The 27,360-nt window shown below is 34.0% G+C and overlaps 1 protein-coding gene across 3 annotated transcripts in view; it reads right to left on the bottom strand.

The window, feature by feature from the left end:
* ASCC3 (activating signal cointegrator 1 complex subunit 3) overlaps positions 1 to 27,360 on the bottom strand; it is a 301,513-nt gene that overhangs the window by 24,361 nt on the left and 249,792 nt on the right. For all 3 annotated transcript variants that reach the window (XM_074368581.1, XM_074368580.1, XM_010965191.3), the window contains exon 37: positions 3,010 to 3,234. In XM_074368581.1, the coding sequence (XP_074224682.1) occupies positions 3,010 to 3,234 (225 nt within the window). The remainder of the gene's footprint in view (positions 1 to 3,009; positions 3,235 to 27,360) is intronic.

Raw genomic sequence — 27,360 nt, 5'->3', positions numbered from 1 at the left:
ACGAAGGAGACGTGACAACTAAATGCCATGTGGGATCCTGGACTGAAGCCTGGTCCAGAGAAAGGGCATTAGTGGGATAAAATCCAAATGGTCAAAACTGGAATGGGGTCTGTAGACCAGTTAATAGATTGGACTGGTACTGAGGCAAGATGTTAACATTAGGGGAAGCTGAGTTAAAGACACTTGAAAATTTCATTGTACTATTTTTACAAACTTTTTGTAAGTCCGAATTACTTCAAAATGAAAAAATTTAAAAACATTTGAATTAAAAATTTTAATTTATTAACAAAAACAAAAGAGCCTCATATTTATGGGGGGGGATATAATTACTATGAATGACTTAAATTTTACTATGTTGTTTTTCTAAATTTTCTATAATGAAGTATATTACTTTGATAATTAAAGAGAAAACTATTTTTCTCTGGATGTTATTTAGAAGGAGCAAAAAGTATTCCAGAAATATAAACATCATCCCAAGAAACTGGATATAAGAATATTTAAGAGAGGCTAAAAGTACTTGACTGAATCCTTTTCCCTTATAGCAAATTTAGAAATAGACTCCTTGGGAAATCACTAATTTCCATTATTATATAGCCTTTGAATCATAATTGACTGAATGGTGAAAAAAGTATGAATGAGTTCATATACATTATAACTTTTGTATATGTATATCTGTAAGTATATCTCTTAGTATAAAAACTTAATTCCTCCTGCAATTTCCTTCCAACCTTTCCTGACCCCTGAGTTCATTAACAGGTCAGTATCTGAGGGGAAAAAAACAGCCACAGGAAACACAAATGAGTATCCAGGGCCACAGCTACAACTTTAGGAACTTTAACCTTTGTTTATAAAGTGTGACTAATCAAGAGTGGCAAACCATCTTCCTAGAGAGATAAACCATATGTTAGTTACAACAAGGGTGTACAAAATTTACCTGTTTTTAAGCCTTATTTCCCTTCTAATTCCTGATAATTTATGGGTACATGAAACATCCCTCTTCTTTTAACCAATAAAATTAAGGGTTTTTCCCCCGATATTAAAATTGTTAGAAGAATAAAATAATAAAAACAAATTTCTTTATGAAGAAATTAAAAATCACCCCAAATCCTGCTACACAGAGATGGCAACTGTTAATATTTTGATTCTCTCTCTATATATTTTTACACAGATGTAGAATTCGTAAGTGGGATTATAATATTTTGTAGTGTTCTATAACCTAAAAGATGCTTGGGTTATTTCTAAGGCTTTAATTTTGCAAGTGCCTGCACACACATCTTCACAGACTCAGTCACTCTACCTTCAAAAATACCTAAGTCCTTTGAAAATCTTAAAAATTATTTTTTATTATAGAGATGTCTAAAAAGGCATAATGTAAAAAATTAAAAGCTCTTATAATCTCATTCCATAGGTGCTTCTTCCACCCTGCTCCTCTCATAGTCATCTCCCAGTAAATGGCAGCTCCAGCCTTCCAGTTGCTCTGGAGAAAAGCTTTGGAATCATCTTTGGCACCTTACTTTCTGTAAAACCCCCTGTCCAATCCATTAGCAGATTCTGTTAGTTCTCCTTAAAAAGTATATATATTATATATATATATATATATATATATATATATATATATATATATATATAGGATCCAACCAATTCTCACCAACCTCACCCATACCAAACTGGTCCAGCCACCACCATTTCTCGCCTAGCTTCAGAGCACTCAAGGTATACAATTCATTGATATAGTTTCAGTCCTCATTGCAACTGACTAAGGAACATCAAATGCCAAGGTTTTGCACAGGATCAAAGAATATCTACAATTTTCTAAAAAGGCTATAAAAATACTCTCCCTTCTTCAGACTACACAACTCTGTGAGGCTGGATTTCCTTCACATACTTCAACTAAAACATCATAGTGTAACAGACTGATTGCAAAAGGAGACAAATAAATTTAGCTGACTTCTATTAAACTAGATATTAAAGATATCTGCAAAAATGTAAAACATTGATATACTTTTCACTAATTTTCACTGTTCTGGGAAGTAGTTATTTTTCATGAAAATAATTATTTATATTAATATATAATGGGTTTATTAATACTATTTTTAAATGAATAATAAATGTTTGAGAATTTGTTTTAATTAATATGGTAAACAGTCATAGACATAACCCAACATAACCATCAGTGAACCACTGTTCTATCACTTCACTCTCATTCCGAGTAAAATCCAAAATCCTGACCATGGTTTACAAACTCCCTACATGACCTGAACACTTTTTCTCTATAATCGCACTCCTACCCTCTCTAACCTCATTTATAGCCACTGCTTTTCATCTTTTTTTAAAAATGACCTTCTAGATATTTCTGGAATATACCAAGTAAGTTCCTGATGAGTCCTGACACTGCTCTTCTTAATATTTAGAATACATTTCTTCAGATAACCCTATGGCTCACCCCCTCACCTTATAAGCAAGGTAGTTCCTCAATATCACATTAAAAAATAATACAAAACAGTATCCTCCATCTTTCTCCATATTTCCTTTATTATAATTTGTTATTACTTTAAAACAGCAGTGACCACAACTTGACATATTTTTAATTGCCTGCCTTCTCCATCTTGAGTGAAGCCTATCACAGTAGGTTCTCTTCTGTCTGTATGCTCAGGATCTAGAAGAGCAGTTGGCACTTGGTTTACCTTCAATAAATTTTGATGGAATGGATGACTGAAGTTGTCATCTTATCGCATTATTTATATTTGCTTTTCCTTTGAAAATTCTCGATTTGATACACTGAGTTTTCTCAACAATGCTACAATAAAAATGTTTACATGCAAGTATATTTTATTCTAAAACAGGGGAAAAAAACCCAGAAATAATAGGAGAAAATGTAGGTCATCAGAAATGATTTTTGGGGGCAGGGCTTTGGCTCAGTGGTAGAGAACATGCTTAGCATACATGATGTCCTAGGTTCAACCTCCAGAACCTGAATTAAGAACAAACAAACAAAAAATGATTTCATACCTGACATACTCTGAGAGCTTGGTCCAACACTGTTTTGGTATCAGTGTCATAATCTGGGCAGGGCAGCATGGCTCTGCTGAGATGTGCCTGCAGTAGGAGATGTGCTTTGGTGTGAGGGCTGTCAAATGAATGAGGATTTGATTCAAAGGGAAGACATTTCGCCAGTTCGCTGTTCATATGATCTTCATTGTGTCTTACTGGCAAATCTGTGTATTCTTCCGCATCCTGAAAAAGCAAACACACCCATGCAGATATATATATTAATGTACTGGATCAAAAGTATAATAGTTAATGTACTTCTTAGTTCTAATGACTGACATTTAAAACAGTTCAGAAAACCCACATCCCTTAAAACTTTGCTCTGTTCAGTACTACCACTAATATTAAGCAAAAGCAAGTAGTGTATAATATACCTGAAATTATGACTGCTCTTCTTATTTATACAGTCAACAAGAACAATACAGACCCTACTAGGTATCAAACACTGGGCTGGACTGGGCTGGCAGCAGTGCACCAGAAACTGAGAGTCTATCACAGACAGACTAGTTCTACAAAGTGGAAATAATGTTATGATATGGGAAGTACAGAGTGCTGAAGGGATATGCAGTTTGGGGGCTTAGTTATTTTAGAGGGTCAGGAAAAGCTTCCTGGAAGAAGTCATATTTAACTGAAGAACTATAGGATGAGTGGAAGAAATAATGCAAGGCTGGGAGAAAGGGGGATGAGGATGAGATTCGTGAGGTAAGAAATGCATGAAGACCAGAATCATTAACTTAAGATTTACTGAAATTAGATTAAAATAAAATTGCTCAAAATTGAGATTTCTGGTTCTACGTGTTAGGAACTTAGAAACCACCACTCTGTCCTAATAAATAAAAAGCCAAACAGATAGAAAAATCAACAACTTGTCTTGCATTCATATGAGACAGGAGGACACAGGGCAAAGTGCTGCCCCCAAGACTGGAAACACAGGCAAATACATGGAGTCACGCTTAAGAAGAACAGAGACTCAACAAGCAGAAAATGCCACGGGAATCAGTGCTAGGGTAAAAAAACCTGAACTGTAATTGATGAATTTTGAGAGGCTTGGTGTGGACAATGCTGAGAGCTAAAAACTCCAGGGGGACCCAGTCACAGGGGGCCCCACAATACTGTGAGATTTACCTCCGGGAGCTCGACCGGATTCCCACAGTAAGTATCACAGAAAAAAATCCCCATGGGCTCCTAGCAAGGGGAGAGGAAAGGAAACATTCTGAAATATGCCAGAGCACTCTGTTTTTCACAAGGCCTGCTCTTAGGAGGAACCAGTTAACCAGAGCCTAACCTGGGATACTATCAGAGCCTAACTGATCTGGGGAAGGGAAACATTAACTGTAACCAGGTCTACCTCTGCACATGGGAGAAGGGAAATACCCCTCTCCAGTACGTTCTAGCCATCCTGTCCCATCTAAGGGGGAAGGGCAGAAAAACTGAGAAACAGTTGTGAAATTCATAGCCCAGAGGCAAAGGCTCACTGAAAGCCTTGGGACCTAATTATTGGACCATAGAACGTTCTTTCCACACCGCAGTGCCCCACCTCACTACCATATTACTAAAGGCCTATTTATAGCAGTCCTTTTTACCCAATACATTATGTTCAGCTATCAAGAAAATAATTACAACATATACCAAAAAGCTTGAAACACAATTTGAAGAAATAGAGCCATCATCAGAATCAGACATGGCAGGGATGTCAGAATTATCCAATCAGGAATTTAAAACAGCTATGATTAATATATACTAAGGGCTCTAATAGATAAAATAGCAAGTAAGAACAGATCAAAAATGGAAGCGAAGAGATGGGAATCCTAAGAAAGAAGCAAAAAGAAATGCTAAAGACAAAATCATTGTAACAGAAATGAAGAATGCTTTTGGTGAGCTTACTGGTAGTCTGGATATGGCTAAGGAGAGAATTTCTGAGCTAGAGGATATATCAATCGAATCTCTGAAAACTGAAACACAAAAACAAAGGCTGAAAAAAAAAGGACAGAAAAAGACTATCCAAGGATTGTGGGACAACAGCAAAAGATGTGACATATGCATAATGGGAATACCAGAAGGAGAAGAGAGAAAATAATAGAAGAAATATTTGAAACAATATTGATTGCAAATTCCTCCCAAATTAATGTCAGACACCAAACCACAGATATGGGAAGCTCAGAGAACATCAAACAGAATAAACAGCAACAAACAAACAAACAACCCCAAAACAAAATGCCCCAAAGCCCCCAAATCCCAAAAAACACCACACCAAGGCATACCATCTTTAAACTACTAAAAAATCAAAGCTAAATAAAAGTTTCTGAAGGAAGCAGGAGGGAAAAAAACACCTTACCTATATAGGAACAAAGATAAATATTACTTCTGAATTATTCTTCTCAGAAACCATACAAACAGGAATAGAGTGGTGTGAAATATTTAAAGTGTTGAGAGAAAAAAGCCCACCAACCTGGAATTCTGTACCCTGTGAAATTATCCTTCAAAAGTAAAAGGGAAATAAAACTTTCTCAGACAAATAAAAATTGAGTTTATTTGTTGCCAGCAGACCAGCAGACTTGCCAGTAGACCTGCCTTGCAAGAAATATTATAAGAAGTTCTTTAGAGAGAAGGAAAATAATAGAAGTCAGAAATCTGGACCCATATGAAGAAAGGAAGAGCACTGAAGAAGGAATAAATGAAGGTAAAACAAAAACTTATTTTTCTTACTGTTAATTGATTTAACAGACAACACTTTGTTCAAAATAATAATAGCAACAGTGTATTCAATTACATATGCATATGTATATGTCTCATGCTTATGTATGTGTCTTGTCTTATATATGTAAATAAACTGAATGACAGAAATGATACAAGAGATAGGAGGAAGGAATTACGATTACTGTCATTATAAGATACTCATGTTACCTGTGAAGTGGTATAGTGTTATTTGAAAGTAGAATTTGATTAGTTTTAAACGTACATTGCAGAGTCTAGGGCAACCACTAAAAAAGGCAAAAAAAAAAAAGTATAACTGATATGCTAAGGAGAAAATGGAATCATATAAAATGCTCAATTAGGACCACAAAAGACAGAAAAAGCAGAAAACAAAAATAGGAACACAGGGCAGCAAATAGGAAACTAACAAATGTAGTGATAGTAATCCAACTATATTTGAATGTCAGGTCTAAATGAACCGATTAAAAGACAGACTTTCAGGGTGGATCAAAAAACATGAACCAACTATATGTTGTTTACAACAAACCCACTTTAAAGACACAGACAGGTTTAAAGGCAAATGGACGGAGGGAAATATATTATGCTAACACTAATCAAAAGAAAGCAAGAGTAGTTATATTAACTTCAGACAGAGCCAACTTCAAAGCAAGGAAAGTTATCAGGAATAAAGAAGAAAACTACATAATGATAAAGGGGTCAATTCTCCAAGAAGATACAACAGTTCTTAATGTGTATGTACTAACAATAGAGCATCAAACTATGAATGCAGTTAGTGAATGCAGGATTGGCTTAATATTTGAAAATAAATTAATAAATTCACTTTATTAATAAACTTCAAAAGAAAAACCACACAATCATCTTAATTGATGCTGAAAAATATTTTGACAGAATCTAACATCCATTACTAACAAAAACTCTCGGCAAACTTGGAGAAGAAGGGTACTTTCTCAATCTAGTAAACGGCACCTCTGAGAAACCTACAGCTAACATCGTATTTCAGTAATAGACTGAATGCTTTCCTCCTAAGATCAGGAACAAGACAGACATTTCTGCTCTTAGTACTTCTATTTAATATTGCACCTGAGGTTCTGGCCAGTGCAATTGGGCAAGAAAAAGAAATAAAGACATCAAGAATGAAAAGGAAGAAGTAAAATTGTCTTTATTTATAGATGACATGATCATCAGTGTAGGAAATCTGACAGAATCTATAAAATATTCTACTAGAATAAATGAGTTTAGCAAGATTACAGGATACAACATTAATATAAAAATTGTATTTCTGTATATTAGCAATGAATAATCAGAGCTGAAAAACAAATTTACAATAGCATAAAATATATAAAGTACAGTCGTCCTCCTTACCAGAGGTCTCCAACTCCAAGACCCCTAGTGGAAATACTGAACCCTATACCTACATCCTATGTTTTTTCCTACATATAATACCTATGATAGAGTTTAACTTATAAATTTGGCATAGCAAGAGAGAATAAGAAGAGTATCTGAATTGCCAGCAACACTACTCTGTGCTTTGGGCCCACTGTTAAGTAAAATAAGGGTTACTTGAACACACGCACAATGATACTGTGACAGGTGATCTGATATCCAAGAAAGCTACTAAGTGACCGATGAGCGGGATACTTAGGACAAAGGGATGATTCATGTCCTGGGCAGGATGCAACAGACAGTGTGAAATTTCATTAGGCTACTCAGAGCAGCATGCAACTTAAAACTTATGCATTGTTTATTTCTGGAATTTTCCACGTAATATTTTTGGACTGCTGTTGACCATGGGTAACTGAAACAATAAAAAAAGAAATCATAGATAAGGGGGAACTACTGTATTTAGAGATGAATCTGACCTAAAAAAAAAAACAAAAAACAAAGACCTGTACACTGAAAATTACAAAATGCTGTAACATTGCTAAGGAAAACTAAAGAAGACATAACTAAATGAGGAGTTGCACCTTAATTCTCCTAAAATAAATCTATCTATAGACTTAATATAATCTTAAACCAAACCACAACAGACTTTTTTTTCCCCTCTCTGGTAGATACCGAAAAGAAGATTTTTAAAGGGTTTTGATCACCAATTTCAATATATGTGCGTGTGTGTATGTATGTATGTGTGTGTGTATGAGGGGTGTTCCCACACCAACAGCACATCTTAGACACTAGCTAGGTGTCCTACAATTCAACCCAGTTCTGACACTATCTACCCAGAGACAGCATCAGATTCTGAAAGTTAAGGATTCAGTCCTACGATATTGCCAACTGCCAACGCGACCCCAGATGCCGGCTGAAAGCGCAGGTTATCCCCTGTGCTTCTGATGGACTGGCTATATAGATTGGAGGTTCCAAAACCCCACCTTAGGTGTAATTAATCGGTTAGAGTGGCTCACAGAACTCAGAGAAACACTTTACTTACTGGCTTACTGGTGCATTATAAAAGGATATAGCTTAGGAACAGGGAGATAGAAGAGATGCATAGGGCAATGTATGGGAAAAGGGCTCAAAGCTTCGATGCTTTCTCTCAGCACACCATTCTTCCCAAGTCTCTGTATGTTCACCAACCTGCAAGCTCTTCAAACCCTGTCCTTTTGATTTTTTTTGGAATCTTCATTAGGTGGATATGACTGATTAAATCATTGGCTGCTGGTGACTGAACTTAATCTCCAGCCCCTCCCAGCTTTCCCCAAGGAATACGGGAAGGTGGGAAGTGGTGAGACTGAAAGTTCCAAACCTCCAATTAGATGCCTGGCTTCACCAGCAACCAGTGCTCATCCTTTGGTGCTTTTCAAAGTCACCTAATTAACATATCAAAAGAAACCTTCACTGCTCTCCTCACTTAGGAAATTCCAAGGGTATTAAGAGCTCTGTTTAGGAGCTTCCAGAACTGGGAAGACCGAATATTTATTATAAATCACAATGTCACAATTTCAAAACTCATATGGAAATGCAAAGGACCTAGAATAGCTGAAAGAACTCTGAAAAAGGAGAACAAAGTCGAAGAGCTGGTGCTTATTATCTGATTTCAGAACTTAATACAAAGCTACACTGAACAAAAAAGTGTTGTAGTGAAGTAAAATAGAGTCCAAAAATAAACCATACTTATATGGACAAACAATTTTAGACAAAGTCTCAAAGGCAAAGCAGTGGAGAAAGAATAGTCTTTTCAAGAAATAGTATCAGAATAATTGGGTATCCACATGCAAAAAAAAAAAAAAACCATAAAAACCCCAAAACAACAACAAAAAATCCTTCAATCTCTACCTTGTAGTACATACAAAAATTCACTTAAAATATATTATAGACATACATGTAAACTCTAAAACTATAAGACTTTCATATGAAAACATAAGAGAGTATCTTTGCTACCTAGGATTAGGAAGTTTTTTTTACAACAGGATAATTTAAAGTTTGATTTATAAAAGAAAAATTGATAAACTGAGCTTCATTGAAATAAAAATCTTCTGTTCTTAATGAAAATAGAAACCACAGACTGAAAATATTTACAGGGTATATATCTAATATGGTACTTGTATCCAGAATATATAAACTCTCAAAACTCAGACTGAGAAAACAAACAGCCCAGTAAAAAACCGGGCAAAGATTTAACAAATATTTTACATAAAGATGTGCAATATCATTACTTATGGTAAATACAAATAGAATGGCCAAAATTTAAATGACTAACACATCAAGTACTGGTAAAGAGGTAGAAAAACTGGAAGTTTCACACACAGCTGGCGGGAATGTAACATGTTATCATCTGTCTGGAAAACATTTTTACATTTTCTTAAAAATTAAACACACAATTATGATGTGAATCAGCCACTCCATTCCTAGAGATTTGCCCAAGAGAAAACATGTCCACAAGAAGACTTGTACACAGAAGTTGACAGTAGCTTTACTTATGAAGTAAAAAACTGGAAAAAATCTAACCGTCCATCAGCAGGTGAGGGGATTAAACAAATTGTGTTTTATCCATACAGTGGAATTCTACTCAGCAATAAAAAGAATGAATTATTGATACGCGCCATAACATGGATGAATCTCAAAATAATTATGCTGAGTGAAAGAAGCCCGACCAGAACAAGAGTTTTCATTGATATGATAATATAATATCACTTATATATAGAACGTGCAAACTCATCTCTAGCTCACAGACAGGTACAAGATAGCTTCTGATTTGTATCTGAAAGGCACAAGATTCTTGCCTATGAAATAAGACTTACAATGACACTCTTTAAGATACTATTTGGAATTCAGTAATACAAAACCATTAGAGTATTCTACTATCTACGTATAATATATCTTCACCTTTTCTTGTTTGATTTACAACTTCAGAAATTTGTGCCTTTACTGTATGTTAAGAATATACTACAAGACCATTAAAAAAAAGGACAATGATGATAGGGTTATATCCTTATGATAAAAATTCAGCCTATATTAATGGACAAACTTCTGTTTCAAAAATTGAATGAAATAAATTTATTTAAATAAATATTTGTTGAAGATCCACCTGATGAGGGAGACAGACATTACTCATTACTTGCATAAATAAATGCAAATTTGGTATGGTGACAAATGCAATGAAGAAGAAATACATAAAAGCATGAGAGTTTAGCAGAGAAATCTGAGGTCATAAAGGTTTCCTGAAGGAAAAGGCAGACATGCTCTGATACAGAGGATATGGAGATGGTAACCAGATGAAGATGAAGTGAAGAGTGTTCTAGGAACCGTATATAGTATATGCAAAGGCCCTGTAATGGAAGGGAAAATGATGAGTCCAAGAGACTGAAAAATGTTGTCTAAAGATAATTTCAATGGATTTAATACCTGAAAAAAATATCTCAAATGAATATTTGGAACATTCTGTTTGACTAAACTGGATAAATAAACGAATATAATTTTATAATATACAGTTAAACACATTTAATAGAAATATTAAAGTAATCATTACATTGCCTCTCATTCATGAATTATGTCTCTTGCTTTATTTGTTTTGCAATAGTCAAAACTATCACAGCTGCTTGATACTATTTTGAACACTGTCTTCACCCTTTTGCACTGCTTTATGTAAGAAGGGTATGCTGACACATTAGCAGTTAATGTTTTGCCCCTGTGTGTCATCTTGGTTTTCTTTTCATATGTCATTTCAGCTCTTTCCTGTTCTCTCTGAAGTTATCTGCTAAAGAAGGACCAGTTACATATGACAGTGCTATTATTTTTGATTTCAGGTGAATTTCAGGGTGAAAGCATTGTTACCTGATACTGAAGCTTCTCAACCTAATATCTGGGCTCCATCCAAATCCCCATCAACACCCGTCCACCTATCCCAGCCTAGCCAAATGGCTTAAGAAAACCGTGACAGCAGATAAGGAAAAAGATGGTTTAGTAATCTAAAACATGATCTTTTCTTTCAAGGAAATTAAAATGACATTGGGGAAAACAGTTTATATAAATAATTATTTTAAGTGCAGAATAAAATACTGTTATTCAGAGAAGAGCGCTGAAGTGTACTGGATGTGTTGGAAAGTTTCCCAAAAGAGACAGTGTTTGTTCTAGGCTTAGAACAATTTGTAGAAGAGGAGAGAGGGAGACAGATTCCTTGCATTCCAGGCACAGAAAACAGTATGAGCAGATCCATAAAAACAGATAAGGAGGGGTCTAAGGTTTAAGCCTCAGGGATGAGGAGAATGATGATGCTATTAATACCAGAGAAGTTGGGAACACTCAGTGAGCAGGAGCTTTCTTTTAAGCATGCAAAATACACTTAAAGAGAGGGCATAATCCACATAGCTGGGTGGAGGTGAAGGGAGAAGAAATAAGCTGTAAATCTATTTTACAATCCAAAATTTTATTCATATTTAGATTTTTTTCTACTGTTCATAAAATACAACTTCCTCTGATCTTTTACCAGATGAAAATCAAATAACTATTTTAATACTGCAAACTGTATCAGTTCTCCAGGCTTTAGATACAAAGGGAATAGGTTTAGATTTACAAATTATATGAAAAATTACATTAAAATCAAATTATACGGAAAGTAAGAATTTAGCTTAAAGTGCTAATTAATACCATTATCTAAGTAATCCACTTCCCTTAGTACAATCCCGATCAAATTTGATTATATACATTACACACCCTGCTTCCCGACACTGTGTGTGTGTGTGTGTGTGTGTGAGAGCTATTGATTGATTGATTGGAAGGAAACAATATAAACTAGGTATTTCCCAAATACCTGTGAAACTGTGAACATCTTCCTGTGGTGTATGATTCTAGCATCCAAAGATGCACATTTTTCATAAAGCATGACTTCTAAATGCAAGCCAACTACCTCAACTGGTGCTAAAGAAACAAGGATCTGCTCCAATACTAGGGGAAAAAATAATCGTGCTGAATTCACTGAGAAGCAGCCTATCTAAACAGACAACTCACTATCATGCTTACTGTAACTTTGAGGGTTATTTTCAGGTAAATTTGATCATTATGCTTTTTATTGTATTTGCTTACTTTAGAATCTAAACTCTATGTAAGATGTGACTCCACTGTTCTTCAAACCATGCCAATCCTGCTTGAATTACCCGATTTATTGCTTTAATCCCCTGCTTCACCAGGATTGTGATTTTGCTCACTGCCAGCAGTATCAGTATCAGATGAGTCTGCTAACAGCTGAGTACATTTTAGGTTGGAAAAAATGCTCTGTGGTAGAGAGATCCTTCTAAGTCAAATAGGGGAGCCATCAGATCTTTAATGTAGATTACCCAAAGACAGTGATCTTACTGAAAAATTTAATTTGGTGGATGCCTTTTTTCAGTGCATAAAAGCAATCTAAGGGTTCCTTTATTAATTAAACTAAGGGTTTCTTAATTTCTTTGCAAAATGTGTACACTTTAATAAACATTAAGAGTATTTTCATAGCCACAATGGACAAGGTCTTAGTGTACTGAGGCATTTATTTACCAGATATTCACTCAGGATACACTATTGCCAGGTATACAATGTTGAACAAAAACAAAGACATGATTCACTACTCTCACGAAGACTTATAGTCAAGTTGGGGATAGGGGTGCAGACCTCAATCAAAACTGACCATGAATAAATGTAAAATGACAACTGGACAAGTATATGGAAGGATGGGTACAAATAATAGCAGTAGGTCAACTGAGCTGAAAGAGTGAAAAAAATATATATTTAGGTAAAAAAGGGAGAAGTGATAGGTTAAGGCTCAAATTTGAGTTGAAAGAGGGACACTGATTCTTATACACTCTTTGGAATGCTTATGTAGGCTTTATTATTTAATATATTCTTTTGATAAGTAACATCTTTTTCATTATTAACTTTGACACAGGCAATGATTTTGAGATCTTCCAAGAGTTGGTATTTGATTTGCTTATAAAATATCAAATCAATAATAGTTTCTATAGCTACAAATTATCCAAAATTAAATGAGGTTTCATCAAAAGCTATTACTTCCTTTGAGGATCCCTCCTTTTCTGTTTCCAGTGTTTGAATTAAAGGAGAATCCAAAGAACGTAGAAGGTAATTCATCCCCTTAGAAATGTTACAGATAACGACGGTGGTATGCATGGTGTGAGGTGGTAGAGAGAACACGGGATCCGGGAATTGATACAACAGGTGGATTTTACAAGCTATGTGACCTTCTGAGAGTAACTGAACCTCCCCAAGTTCCAAATTCCTTATCTTAAACTGGGATTTGGTGTGAGGAGTCAATGTGAAATACTTAGAAGCTGTAAGACTTGGTATAGATGTCAGGCATTAATGCTGTAGTAATAATCCTCACACCTGATTCCATACAGAATGTTAACTGAGGCTTGAGATTCAATTATTTGAGTTTTGTTCTACAGTTTTCAGTTGTAAACCTTTGTTTATAATTATGTAAACACACTTCCCTACCTAAAATGACATTTAATTAACTTACTTTGAAAAACATGATGATTCTTAAATATTATCTAAACAAATAATATTATTATTCATGCTCTACTAGTAGTGGCATATTCATTTTAACCGAGTAATCACAGTTTTTCTGTAATTGCATTACAGAAAATATTGGTTCTTTGAAAGACAGTGTTCTCAATATGGGACAGTCAAATTAAAGATAAAATATTCAGGAATTATATTCTCTTGAACTACAGATTTGATATTGAAGGCTTTAGTCTCCAAATTCCAATTAGGTTTCTTTTAAATCCATATTAATCAAACATTCACAAAAGCACATCACCGTGTGATAAGGAAATATACGCTCTCTTCAGTGATAAGGAAATACGCTCTCATCACTGAAGTGAACTAACTCAAAATACTGTGAAGAGAAAAGGAAAAGGAAGAATCATTTATATGACACACCTGATGCAACTTTTTTGAAGAAAAAGTATTATGGATAGTTAGTTACAGTACTCTGAAACCCTACAGTGTTTTCTAAATAAAACTCAAGTGCTATTTGACACAACATTGTAAAATGATTATAAATCAATTAAAAAAAGTAAAAAAAAAAAAAAAACCCCAAAACTCAAGTGCTATGAACCACAATAATGAAAAAGAAAATATCGATTTTTAGATCAATTAGAATATATAAAACATTATCAGCATTATTAACTCATTTTTTTGTGGTCTGATTATGAATTTGGGCAGCACTTTAAAATGAAGACTCACTGAAGACACTGCTATTTAACCCTCAATTGCTCTGCTAGACCTTCCTGTGAAAACCATGGTCATTTATTCCTGGAATTCCAGTTCACAATTTTTCTAAGCTCTTTAGAATGTTTGCTTCACCACTTTACTAAGCTCTTATCTCCTCCAATTATTTTATTCTGGGTGATTCAGAATACTTACAAAGGAGATTTTTTTACTTAGTTTGGATTGGTTAGAAAAGCAGCAAACCCAGGATCAGCAGAGAGAGCTAGTAAAATAATGAAATCCCTGCTTCAAAACAAACAAGCAAACAAAAACCTTTCCTAGCCACTTCTTCCTCTGTAGGACACTCTCTTTATCTCCAAATTACTCCTCTAATTTTAAACAACTTGTCTAGTTAATTTCCTGTGTGTGATCACTGACTATAAGTGAGGCTCGTTTTCTTATCTACATCGTGTGGGTAATTAAAGGAAATTGAAAGTGGGCAGTGAAGCTTTCATGCAACTGGGCCTGCAGCTGAACGGAGGGCAGTGAGGTCAGTCGAGTCCATTATATCTTTATGTGAGAGGCTGGTTTGTCTGCCCTGTCCTTGTTTATTTAGTGTAGGCTGGACAGGCTACTAACTGCAAATCTATGTCTCTGATTTGCCCAGCTGTCCTTGAATAAAGACATCTTCTCTGAAAATGTTAAATGACAGTGATTGACAACCTATGATGAACTTGGCTCACAACCCCCTGCTACTGTTTTTAGATTGCAAAAGAGAAATCAGAATAAAGAAACATCTTTCATAATCACATCAAATGGGCCCTGCTGTTCACTCAATAGTTTTCATTTTGTTTCCCTTTTCATCACAAACCTCAATCTGTTCTACAAATGCTATAAACTCAGCTACTCCACATAAAGAAAAAAATTAAAAAAAAATCAACCAAACATATGTATGTATGCTACTACATTTTGCTTGCAAATTCACACTAATTTTAGTTTACTAGGGCTATACACTCTTACATAATGATTTGTTCACATCACTGTATCACTAAATTAATCGTTTGTTCTCCAAAGAACAATCTGGGAAATCTATACTGCTGAGGTATGTCTTTCAGTGATTAGGTGGCACTTTGGTTTAGTTAGGACTCTGGTAGCTTTATCCAATATGTAAGTCTTATATCTCCTTGTGGCCCTTAAATATGGTGACTGGACAGCTTACTTTTTAGATTTGTTAAAGTAAGAAGCTTATCAAATACTTTGTATCTGCTTTGCTTTTTCTCTTTAATGAAAGTGTATAAAGATGTGAATTTTGTTTGAGTATGTATGTATGAGTGTGTTTATGCATATTTTTTTCTTCTCGGTGCAATCAATAACTGTAAGAGTCTGCTATACCAAAGCAAATTACCGAGGTAAGAAACAGCCATCATGGGTTCACGCGTGGTCTTGTGTAAGCACGACGTAGCAGTGAACTAGTGCTTCTGTGTCGCTGCACACATCACTGCCCACGCTGAACTCTCTCTCTAAGTAGCAGATAAGAGGGCACTTGGACAGTGGGATGGCAACCTGATCAAGGTGAGGGACTAAAGAAGCTGCAAACTATAACTTAATCTCTGTCATGGGAAAAGCAAAACTTATAAAGTTAATGAGTTCTAGACTTTAAGTAGCACTTGATTAATTTGTAACATTCTGAGGCGTTAAAACAAACCAAAATTAGTTTCTCACATTCCAGTGCTGTCTTTTGGCCACTGAAGCCGTAGAAAAAGCATTTCAGTAAATTTCCCTGATAGGAAACCTGTTTATTTTCTGTGCCTTTATGAAGCACTAAACTAATTTATTATGTATTTCATAATAATATTAAAAAAATTAATCTGGCATTTACCAAACCAGGTCCAGATATTATAAGGGATAAAATTTAAGGGATTATATTTTTATTACTTCCGATTACTTTTATTCAATCATTAATTTACTAGAAAACTGTGACACAACTTATTTTTTAAATCATATATATACATAATTAGTATTATTTCTAACACTCATGATTTGTACTTTTATTAAACTTATTTATTCAAACTGAATAAATCATATATTACTATAATGAATAAAGTATATTTATTTCTAAAATAAAAGACTGCTATAAAGTAGACTTACTTACATGGAACTTACAATGACCTCAAAATGCAGTGAAAGGTATACTAGGAATAAGTTTAATAAGATTACAAGCTAAACGAAGAAAGTAAGATAAGAGCCCTTGGTTATAAAATATTTATTGAAAAATGATAAAACTAAGATCTAGTTAAGCAATAATAAAATATTTTTCTGATATGCACACACTTTGTTTCACTAAAATAAAATATCAAAATAATTTTATTATATGCAGATGGCAAACATGTTAACACTGATGGATATAATTGTAATTACTCATAGATCTATATGTGTTTCCTATCAGGGCTCATGTAAGTATATGTGTCTGATTTGTATCAATGTCTTAAAGTAATGGACATATGTTTGGCCTTCAACCAATTGGGGCAAGCACAGAATCATTTGCCAAAATTATATATGAACAAGAAATAGTACTTTATTCTTTGCATTGTAAGAATGACCACCTGGTTGACAGCTGGATTTTAAGGGATCTTACAATAGTGGGTACCAGCAGGTCTGCTGTACTTAAAATAATTTCAGTGGTGAGAATTCCATCAGGAACTTCCATTTCCCAGGATTTATAGCTAAGTCCTTAAAAAATTGCTCTTTGATGAAACTTAAAAAAATTCCTCAGTTTTCAAGGATATAATAAAAACACCTCACAGCTTAACAATGTTTAGATATTTTCCTCTTAAGAATAAAAAATCTTGGGGCCATCAGGTTTGAATCCTAAAAGCAAATAACTGAGATTAGCAGCAATATACAATAATTGTGTATGGTTAAATGTCACACTTTGCAGTCCACCTTTAAAAGCTAAATAAACTTCTTTTAATCACCTTGCTTCTGCCTTTAACACTTCACATTTTTATTAGAATGACTTTCTTTTTAATTTGCATTTCTATAGGCTATATGAGATTATATCAAATAGAAAACAAACAAAAAACTAAATAATAAAACCCAAAGTGGAAACATTAAAACACTTCTAATCTATTTAATATCTATTGACTATCTTTCATCCAGGAATTAAGAAATACATATACAAAAAGTAAAATAAATTTAAAAGCAAAAAAACAAAATAGGCCAATATACAAGAAATATCACGAGATAATACAGGAATAAGCGATACATGAGTGAAACAAACACTGGTGTCATGAATTTAGAAAAAGCAGTAACCACTGAATCTGAATAAGAGGATCTTTTAAGAGGGAGCTGAGCCAAGATGGATGGATGAACATTAGACACATAGTCCAGGTGGGAATTGGGCAAAAGTGTGAAGCTGAGCATACATACAGTGTGTTTAAAGGTGACAGAAGGTTCAGGTAAAAAAGGAAGGCTGTGGAGGGCTTTGACAGCCAGGTTAAGGAAATAATGCTTTATTATGTATGTAATTTTAGATTTTTGAGGGGAGAAATGATGCAAATGATGTTTTAAAACATAAATTGGCAGGGATGAGTTGGGAGAATTGAAGAGGAAAAAGAAACTAAAGTAGGAAGATCATTTAAAGAAGACTGTTTAGCACAATTGTTTTGGAATGGGTGACGAGAACCCAGACAGGAGCTGAAGAGTGAACAGTCTTGAAAAAAGAAACTTGAGGAAAAAAATTATGAAGGAACAGACTTGGTAGCTGGTGTAATATGTGGAACTGGGGCGGAGAAAAGTAGGAGCCATGGGTTACTCGAAGGAATTCATCTGGGGGGTATGAAAGAACACAAATACAATTGACAGACAAAACAAGGACAGGAATCCTGGAAATAATGAAGAGCAAGACTGAGACACTCTGAATGTGGGTCACAGAGGGACAATGAAGTGGGAATGTCCCCTGATCAACCAGAAGCTGGAACTGTAGTTCACAAGGGCGGCGAAGGCTGTGACTATGCTATGGGATTCAACCATTTAAAGGTAGTATTTTAAACTGTAATGTGGTGTGACTTGAGAAAGTGTGTACATAGGAAAGTAGACAAGCAAGAAAAAAAAAAACCGAGAACAGCTAGGAAGAGGATCCAATGTCAAACTATAAGAAAAAGAACTGCATAAGATATGGAAGTGTACTTTTAAGGATGAAGAGAGTATCAAGAAGTAACCCACGTTGTCAAATGCTGCAAAAAGATCCAAGAGAACGAACACTAGGAAAAGACTGTAGCTCTGGGTAACTCAGAGGGCATGGGGGACCTCTGGAAAATTTGAACAGTAACAATCCAGATTACAGGAAGTTATGAATAAATGGATGGAAGAGAAATGAAAACAGCCGGTTGAGACTTCATTTTCTATTTTGGCAGTGAATGGTAGAAAGGAAATAAGATGGTGATTTGAGGAGAATGTTAAAACCAAATAAAGAGGTTTTAAATCTCCCCAGATTTAGGGTGACCTACGCATGTTTAGTAATGCATTTTTTTTTTCAGTTAAAAAAGTTGTTTTAAAGTTTATAAGAAACAATATCAAGAAATCTACTGAGAAAATTGTATAAAAACAGGTATAATGGGGAGAACCAGTAGAGTATTAGAGCCAGCTTGTGAAAGTCAACTGTTATCCAGTTTATGAATATACCACATTTTGTTTACTTAGTCATAGACTGGATTTTCTCCACTTTTTGGCTACTATGAATAATGTACCTATGAACACTCACGTACAAGTTTTTGTGTGTTTGAACATGTTTTAATCCTTCTGGATATATACCTAGGAATGAAACTGGTAAACCATATGGTAATTCTGTTCAATGTTTTAAGGAACAGCCAAACCGTTTTCCGAAGCAGCTGCACCATTTATATTCCCAAAAGCAATGTATAAGAGTTCCAGTTTCTCCATATCCTCACCAATATTTGTTTATTTTCTTTCTGATTATAACCATTCTAGTGGGTGTGAAGTAGTATCTCTCTGTGGTTTTAATTTGCATTTTTCTAATAGTTACTGATACTAAGCATCTTTTAAAGTGCATATTGGCCATTTTTATATTTTCTTTGGAGAAATACTTTTTTCAGATCCTTTGGCCACTTTTTAACTGAGCCATTTTTATTGAGATTAAAAAGTTCTTTATATATTCTGGATGCAAGTTCTTTATCAGATGTATGATTTGAAAATATTTTCTTCCATTTGGTGGGTATCTTTCCACTTTCTTGGTGGTATCATTTGCAGCACAAAAGTTTTTTTGATGAAGTCCAATTTATCCACTTTATTTCTTTTGTTGCTTGCTCTTCTGGTGTTTTATCTAAAAAGGCATTATGTAATCCAAGGTGAGGAAATTTTACACCTATGTTTTATTCTACGAGTATTAGTTTTAGCTACCACATTTAGCTCTATGGTCACTTTTAGATGTTAAGTTTTGTGTATGATGTGAGGGAGGGGTCCAGTTTTATTCTTTTGTCTGTATATACTCAATTATGTGAGGAGCATTTGTTGAAAAGACTATTCTTTCTCCATTAAATTGGTTTGGCACCCTGCTATAAAAATCAACTGACCGTAACTGTACGAGTTTATTTCCTGACTCTTGATTCTATTTAATTGATCTATATGTCTCTCCTTTTACCACACTATTTTGATTAGACTAGCTTTGTAGTAAGCTTTGAATAAAGAATTACAAGTCTTCAAACTTCGCTCTTCTTTTTCAAGATTGTTTTGGCTAGCTGCCTTGCATTTCCATATGAATTAGAGCATCAGATTCTCAACTTCTGCAAATAAATCAGCTGGGATTTTCACAGGGATCATGTTGAACCTGTAGATGAATATGAAGAGTATAGCCATTTTAACAATAATTAAGTCTTTTGATTCATGAACATGAGATATCTCCATTTACTTAGAGAAATCTTCATTTGTTTAGATCTTTATTTTCAACAGTGTTCTGTAGTTTTCAGTTTACAGGACTTAACACTTCCTTGGTTAAATTTATTCCTAAGTATTTTATTCTTTTTGATGCTGTTATAAAGAAAATTGTTTTCTTGGTTTTATTTCATATTGTTCATTTCTAGTGTATGGCAATACAGTTTTGTTTTTGGTTTTTTTTTTTTTTTTTTTTTTTTGTATATTGATCTTGTATCCTGCAATCTTGCTCAACTTTTTAAAATTAACTCTAATAATATTTGGGTGAATTCCTGAAAGCTTCTCTATATACAAGATCATGTCTTTTGGAATTGGAAAGTTTTACTGCTTCTTTTCCAATCTGTAAATCTTTAATACCTTTTTCTTCTCTAATTGCCCTAGCTAGCATCTCCAGTACAATGCTGAATAAAATGGTGAGAATGAACATCCTCATCTTGTTCCTGATCTTAGGAAGAAAAGCATTCAGTTTTTCATCATTCAGCATAATGTTAGCTCAGGGTTTTTTTGTAGATGCCCTCTGTCAAGTTGAGGAAGTTCAATTCTATTCCTTTTTTATTGAGTGTTTTGATCACGAAAGGGTGCTAGATTTAGTCAAATGTTTTTTACCTGTCTATTCAGGTGATCATTTTTTTTCTCCTTTATTCTATTAAAATGTGAATTATATTACTTGCCTTTTGGATGTTAAATCAACCTTATATTCCTGGAATAGATCCCACTTGGTCATGGTATATAATCTGTTTACTCAGCTGCTGGATTTGATTTGCTAGTATTCTGTTGAGGATTTTTGCATCTATATTTACAGGGGACATTCATCTGTTGTTCTTGTGATGTCCTTGTCTGCTTTTGGTGTCAGGGTAATACTGGCCTCATAAAATGAGTTGGGAGGTGTTCTCTCATTTTTTAAAAAGAATTTATATAGAATTGATATTAACATATAATGTTTCGTAGAATTCATCAATAAAGTTATCTGAGCCTGGGATTTTCTTAGTGGGAAGTTTTAAAATTACTAATTCAATCTCTTTACTTGTTATATGTCAAATTTAGATGTCCTATTTCTTCTTGAGTCAATATTGGTAGTTCGTATCTTTTTAGGAATTTGTCTGTCTCATCTACATTATATAGTTTTTTGGCATAGAGTTGTTTATAGTATTCCCTTATAATCCTTTTTACTTCTGTGAAGTCACTTGTAATGACTTCTGTTTCATTATTGGTTATGGTGACTTGAATGTCCTACTTTTCTTGGTTAGTTTAGGCAAAATTTGTCAATTTTGTTGCTCTTTTTAAAGAGCCAACTTTTGGTTTAATTGACTTTCTCTACTGATTTTATATTCTCTATTTCATCTATTTCAATGCTAATCTTTATTCTACTCTTCCTTCTGCTTGTTCATTTTCTTCAGCTTCTTAAATTAGATTAGTTTACTGACTTGGGATATTCTGTAATATAGGCAATTATAATGATAACTTTCCAAAGTTATGTTCTTTCTATTATGCAAGGGTTTTTGTCATCTGAGTGTTCAGTATCTAAGTCTGCTGCAAAGTTGTGCAAGCAAGCAAGAGTCATAAGGCAACTATTCTCAAACATTTCAACCAGTTAAAAATTAGTCATCAAGCATTCTTTCTGACTGAATATTATCATTTAACTCTAGCCATCAGCCAACAACTCTGTCAGTCTCTAACTGTATAAGATCAATGCAACAATACAATGTAAAGTAATAAAAAAAGATTGCAAAATAAAACTAAACATCTTGGAAATGATGCATTATTTCACTAAATCCATGCAAGTGATGCATGTTGGAAAAACATGCAAATCCACTGGCAAATGAGAATCAGGAAGAATTAGGCTGATTAATAACTGAAGAAGAAAGACATATGAGAAAACATAAGAATGATATCATAAATGCTCAAAAACAAATAATTTCAATAAAGTACTGAGACAGGTTATTGGGAAAATAGATGACATCCTTAAATGTAATTTTGGAAAAAATTATTTTCTTTAAGATTATATGCTAAAAGTTAAACCCGAAATGAAAAGTATTATACCTCAATATAAAATTATGTTAGAAAAATTGTCTTTTGAAAGTTGTCATGAAATTGTGTCTCAAAAAATCACCACAAACAAAATAAATTTGATTCAGCCTTTAAGTCAGCAAATAGTTGAGCTAAAAGTTCAAATTCTGTTGTATATAAAAGAAAAAGAACTTTTCTCCACAGTTTTTAGTTTCTTTTAAGATATTTCTTTTTCTTCAGTTAAACTGTCCTCTTCCTTCTCCCTACTTACTATAAAATATTATGCTCTCTTTTTGAGTAGATAAATTTTAGTGTTTTTTCCCTAGGGACTAGTATCCTTAATTCTCTAATACTGCCTCTTCTTTGATTCTTTCTTATTTAGCACAATGACGTAAAAGCTCCCAATTCATTAGATTTTGAATGTGGTATAAATTCTGTACCTTAATAACAATATGGTTATTTACAAAACTCCCAATTCACAATCAAGTAGTAATTCTATATATCTGTATAAAAGTGTTATGCTAAATCTGTTTCAGTGCCCTGAAAGTCTTAACAGAGTTTTCCAAGAGGGAGAACATGACACCATTGGTACAAATCTGAATTTCAAGCTACAGTTGGATATATATAGATCTGCATATCTTAATATGTGATGAATACATTCAAATGTATCACAGAATTCTATCTGGACAGTATCACCATTATTAATACAAACATAAACATTAATTTTTATAAATGGTTGTTCCTCAGGATAGTTTACCAATATCCATAAACTAAAAACTGTAAAGAACACATTAATAGAATACAGTAAAACTTGTGAAATAGGTCAGTGCTCATATACAGCCTTTTAAGTTTCAAAAATTCTCTTCCTAGACGTCTACCCAACAAACCCATCGCTGAGGTCCAGAGTTTGGAAGATGAGAGACCCACGCCACAGCATCCAGGGGAAAGAAAGTCAGCCATACTGACAGGATGCCTCCTACTGGTACTGGAGAAACAGCTCAGGGTATTTCTCCAAATGTATTAGATTTTATTGCTTTTTATTCACTATGTAGAAACTCCTTTTCTAAAATCTATTTTAATAGTCTAAGGGAACTTCTGATTTATCTGAAACGCAAAACTCTAGATTCTTAGAGGAAACCAACTGAAATGGTAGCTTGAATAAGTTGTATGAACTATTCCATGAAGAAGCAAAGTCTGTATTGATTAGGAAGAAAATTGTAGATTTCTCTAAAATTTCTGAAAAATTCTGATAAATATCTGAATTTTCTATTTGGATTAAAAAATGTACTGCTTAAAATTAAGGACTGATTCAACAAATAATTTATATTCTCTCTTGAAACAATGTTCCTTGTGGAGAGTCAAATGCCGCTACACAATTAGTCACATGACTCACAAGGTCTATCTGAAAAAGACAAACGAAACTACAGATTTGTGAGGCTTCTTACTTAGGCTTAGGTATAGTATTCAAATTATTATATTTTCTTCTGAGTAGGACAGGTAACTGACAACAAGAGCTGGCTTATTTGGTACAGGCTGGGGGAACAATTACTTAAACTTATTAGCAGTCATTACTGCTACAGAAATTATTAACAAACGGCTCTGGGCTTCACTCTAACTCTGCAGTTAGTTCTCTAGTCACTCTGAGACTTAGTTAACTCTCATTCCATATTATGTCCTCTGTCTATTTCCTCTTAACTGGAAAGCCTTTCTGACCCTCATAAATCCTGCATTTTGTAGGAGCCTCTTCCATGAAGTGCTAGTTTCTGCATTTTATTTAGTGCTTTTTAAAATGTATATCTTTTGGTAAAACAAGATTTGGACTCATTATTAACAAAAATCCAAAAGTTAACCAAAAGAAAGGTATATAAGGTGTGACTAGAGTCACAGAAGGGACTGATTTTAAATAAACATTCCGGAACATATGTATGTCATGTTACTCAGAATAAATATCCTGAGAGGTTATAAATTCATTTCAATAAGGCTTTCGTCACTCAAAACATTTTGAAACTTCTTTTTTTTTTGGTACTGCTGTCAGAATGACTTTAGGAACTATACATTATCTTGTAGTCACAACCAATTTTTACAACCAAAAATTATACTGCCTGACTTAATCCATCAAATTTAGTCTTCTGACTAGGCTTCAAATAACTTCTTGTCATTTTCTCAAAACAAAAGCAAATGTCCAAACAAAAAAGTACCATTAATGAAATGTCATTTTGTCCCAATATAATCAACAGAATGTGCCATGGGCCTGGAAGAAGTTAATATTTTTGGTAATCAATGTAGTAAACAGCTTTCAAAGATAAATAATCTTAAGAAGACAATAGTTATTGCATGTATAAGTTATGTTTGTTAAAAAAGTTATCTAACTTTATTTTGAAGCCTATATCAATTGCTCAAAACTATAGGATGGATCATATAATTAGATACAGGGAACAGGTGTCACATGGAAATCATATATTGAGAGAGTAAAAATAAAACCATTAAAATATAGACTGGATATACATTTTAAAAAACCCGTCCCTGCCAATCAGATAGCTAATGCCGTATCTTTCTGGTAATATACTTTAGTTAGGTACTTTAGGCATCTAACTTTGAGTCTGTTTAGGCAGAAAGCTTCTGCTTTTGTTCATGTTTGTAAAAATTAAATGTTTTGTTATTAACTCATAAAATTAATTACTTCCTCATATTTAGAGTTACCAATATTTTGGCTCCAGGGTAAACTTCTAAGAAGTTATATTTAAAGATAACAAAGAAAAATAGAAATTTTCAGTACCAGATGTCTGAGAAGATCCCATTTGGATTTGAGCTACTTAAATTTGCAATCATGTATTTATACATCTAACAGAGCTTCTGTTTCCCCCAGAATCAGAAAATTAACTAGCTTTGTAGCATCTTCCTTGATCTGCCACCCGTGCCCTGAGGATTAGAGACTCCACCTGAGCTTGTTTTACAAGCATAACAGAAAAAATTAATCTCTGCTGGCAGCGCTCCCACTGGGATACTGATGAATAATGATATCCCTCTTTTGCTGCCCTCTCAGTCCACTAGAAAAGCCACTCTAACCCGGCAACGTAGAAACTGCTGAAACCATTCCAGCTGTGGATTAGCAGGCAGTCAAGCATCCATCTGCTCTGTGTGAATCAAAAGAAAGCGAACATGCATTCTTATGGCTAAAGTCATATTCAAACCTTATAACATCTTACAGGAATATCTGTATCTATATACATCTATGTGTCTACCTATCTATTCAATAATAGGCGATAACATCCTGTAAACTAAATTAACCCAATACCCAATTTAGTTTGCATTTCCTTGGTGCTTTAATGTTGGAAAGCAAAGTACAGGTTCAGACTGTGTAAAGTATAACTCTTAAGTCTGGTATTCATATGGGGCTGATTAACTTGAAATTAAGCTACTAGAGTGCAATACAAGGATACATCAGGCATATACACATTTCCAGATCTCAGATGTAGCCACTAACTACTTGCTTCAAAAAGAAAAGTAAGACTGTTTAATCAGTTTCTAACAAAGTATTACACAGAGAAACCTTTGGCTTCACTTGGCTCTATTTTGCTGACACACTGATGTGGAGGTATCTGTGGACATGTGCTTTCTCTAAAACGGAAAGAATCATTGCTTTTGGTCCACAAACAGCAAAATTCAGTTTATCAGGAACTCTATCAGCTCTTTTTTAATGAGCCCTCTAGCATTTTAATGTACCCATAATGAAATGATGACTGATGTTTATAATGACAGCTCAAGACTCTGAAAGATCTTTATGGATCTTCTAAATAATCAAAGAAAAAAATGTTCAGCATGGTTCTAAGAGTATTCTATAGCATTAAAGTTCTTTGAATTCTGAAACCCATATAAGATATATGTTTAGAAATTTTATTAACAAAAATAAATAACCATCACAGCATATTTCTAGTCTATAATAAAAAAAAAAAAAAAAAGAAAGAAAAAAGCCCAATCTGTTTTTAAGCTAGTCTGGTATTACCCACATGACTTTGGTGTGGATCCCACATGACAATTAACTCATCTTTCCTTTTTCTCTGATTTTACTTGCATTCACTGGTTATTTCAATATCTTACAGACTCTTTCCTCTCTCACATCTTTTCCTCCTTCACTATTGAAAAAAAGTAACAGTAGTTCAAGGTTACAACCCTTTCTGTGCTTTCAGTTCAGCAGAGCAATACACTACGGCCCAGTCACTGGTTGTGGAAGACAGTTTATTTGTTCATCTGTCAGTAAAAGATGACACCTGTTTAGCACTTGTCTTACCAATTTGCAATGACACTGTTTAATAAATAACAGAAAATACCTACAGACATGGAATAGAGGACCTAAGTCCTACCAAGTTGAAGCAAGTATATATATAGAAGAATTCTTGGTTGCAAATGGAAATACTTTGAAACAGAGTCTAGTGATTCTGCCAAACTGCATTATTCTTCTGATTTACATACAAAATAATAATTAGAACATAAGAATGTGTAGAATTTCATATATCTGAGGAGAATGACATTTAGAAATCCTTATCTTCCAGGGTTGTGTGTGTGTGTGTGTGTGTGTGTGTTTTAAAGCAAAGTGAATTCTAACTTTGTGACATAATCAAACCTCTGAGACATGCTTAAATTCTATTGAACTGTCAGCTGGAAAACATCGTAAAATAAGTGGAGTTCTTCTAGGAGAATGTAATGTTAAAATAAAATGCAGATGGTGTGAATACTACTACTGTGATAAAGACCATCTCGATGTATTTTATTTGGTAGTAACAGCACAAATTTTCAGAATACATTTAAGTATGAGAATGGGGCACATCCATTTCTTTGGGTTTAGAAATCACAGATATTCAGCTTATAATGTATCTCCGGAGAGGAAATTCTTCTAGGTTTCTGCTGTATGTATAAAGGCTCAGCATAAAAGTATGAATTTTAGTCCTTCTCACACTGGGAACACTATAGTTTGCTAAGAATTATTAATCACTAGGTAGATCTTCT

This window comes from Camelus bactrianus, chromosome 8, assembly GCF_048773025.1.
Source record: "Camelus bactrianus isolate YW-2024 breed Bactrian camel chromosome 8, ASM4877302v1, whole genome shotgun sequence".
NCBI classification, from domain to species: Eukaryota; Metazoa; Chordata; class Mammalia; order Artiodactyla; family Camelidae; genus Camelus; species Camelus bactrianus.
Note: the sequence above shows the minus strand (reverse complement) of the source record. Positions and strands in the feature narration are given on the sequence as shown.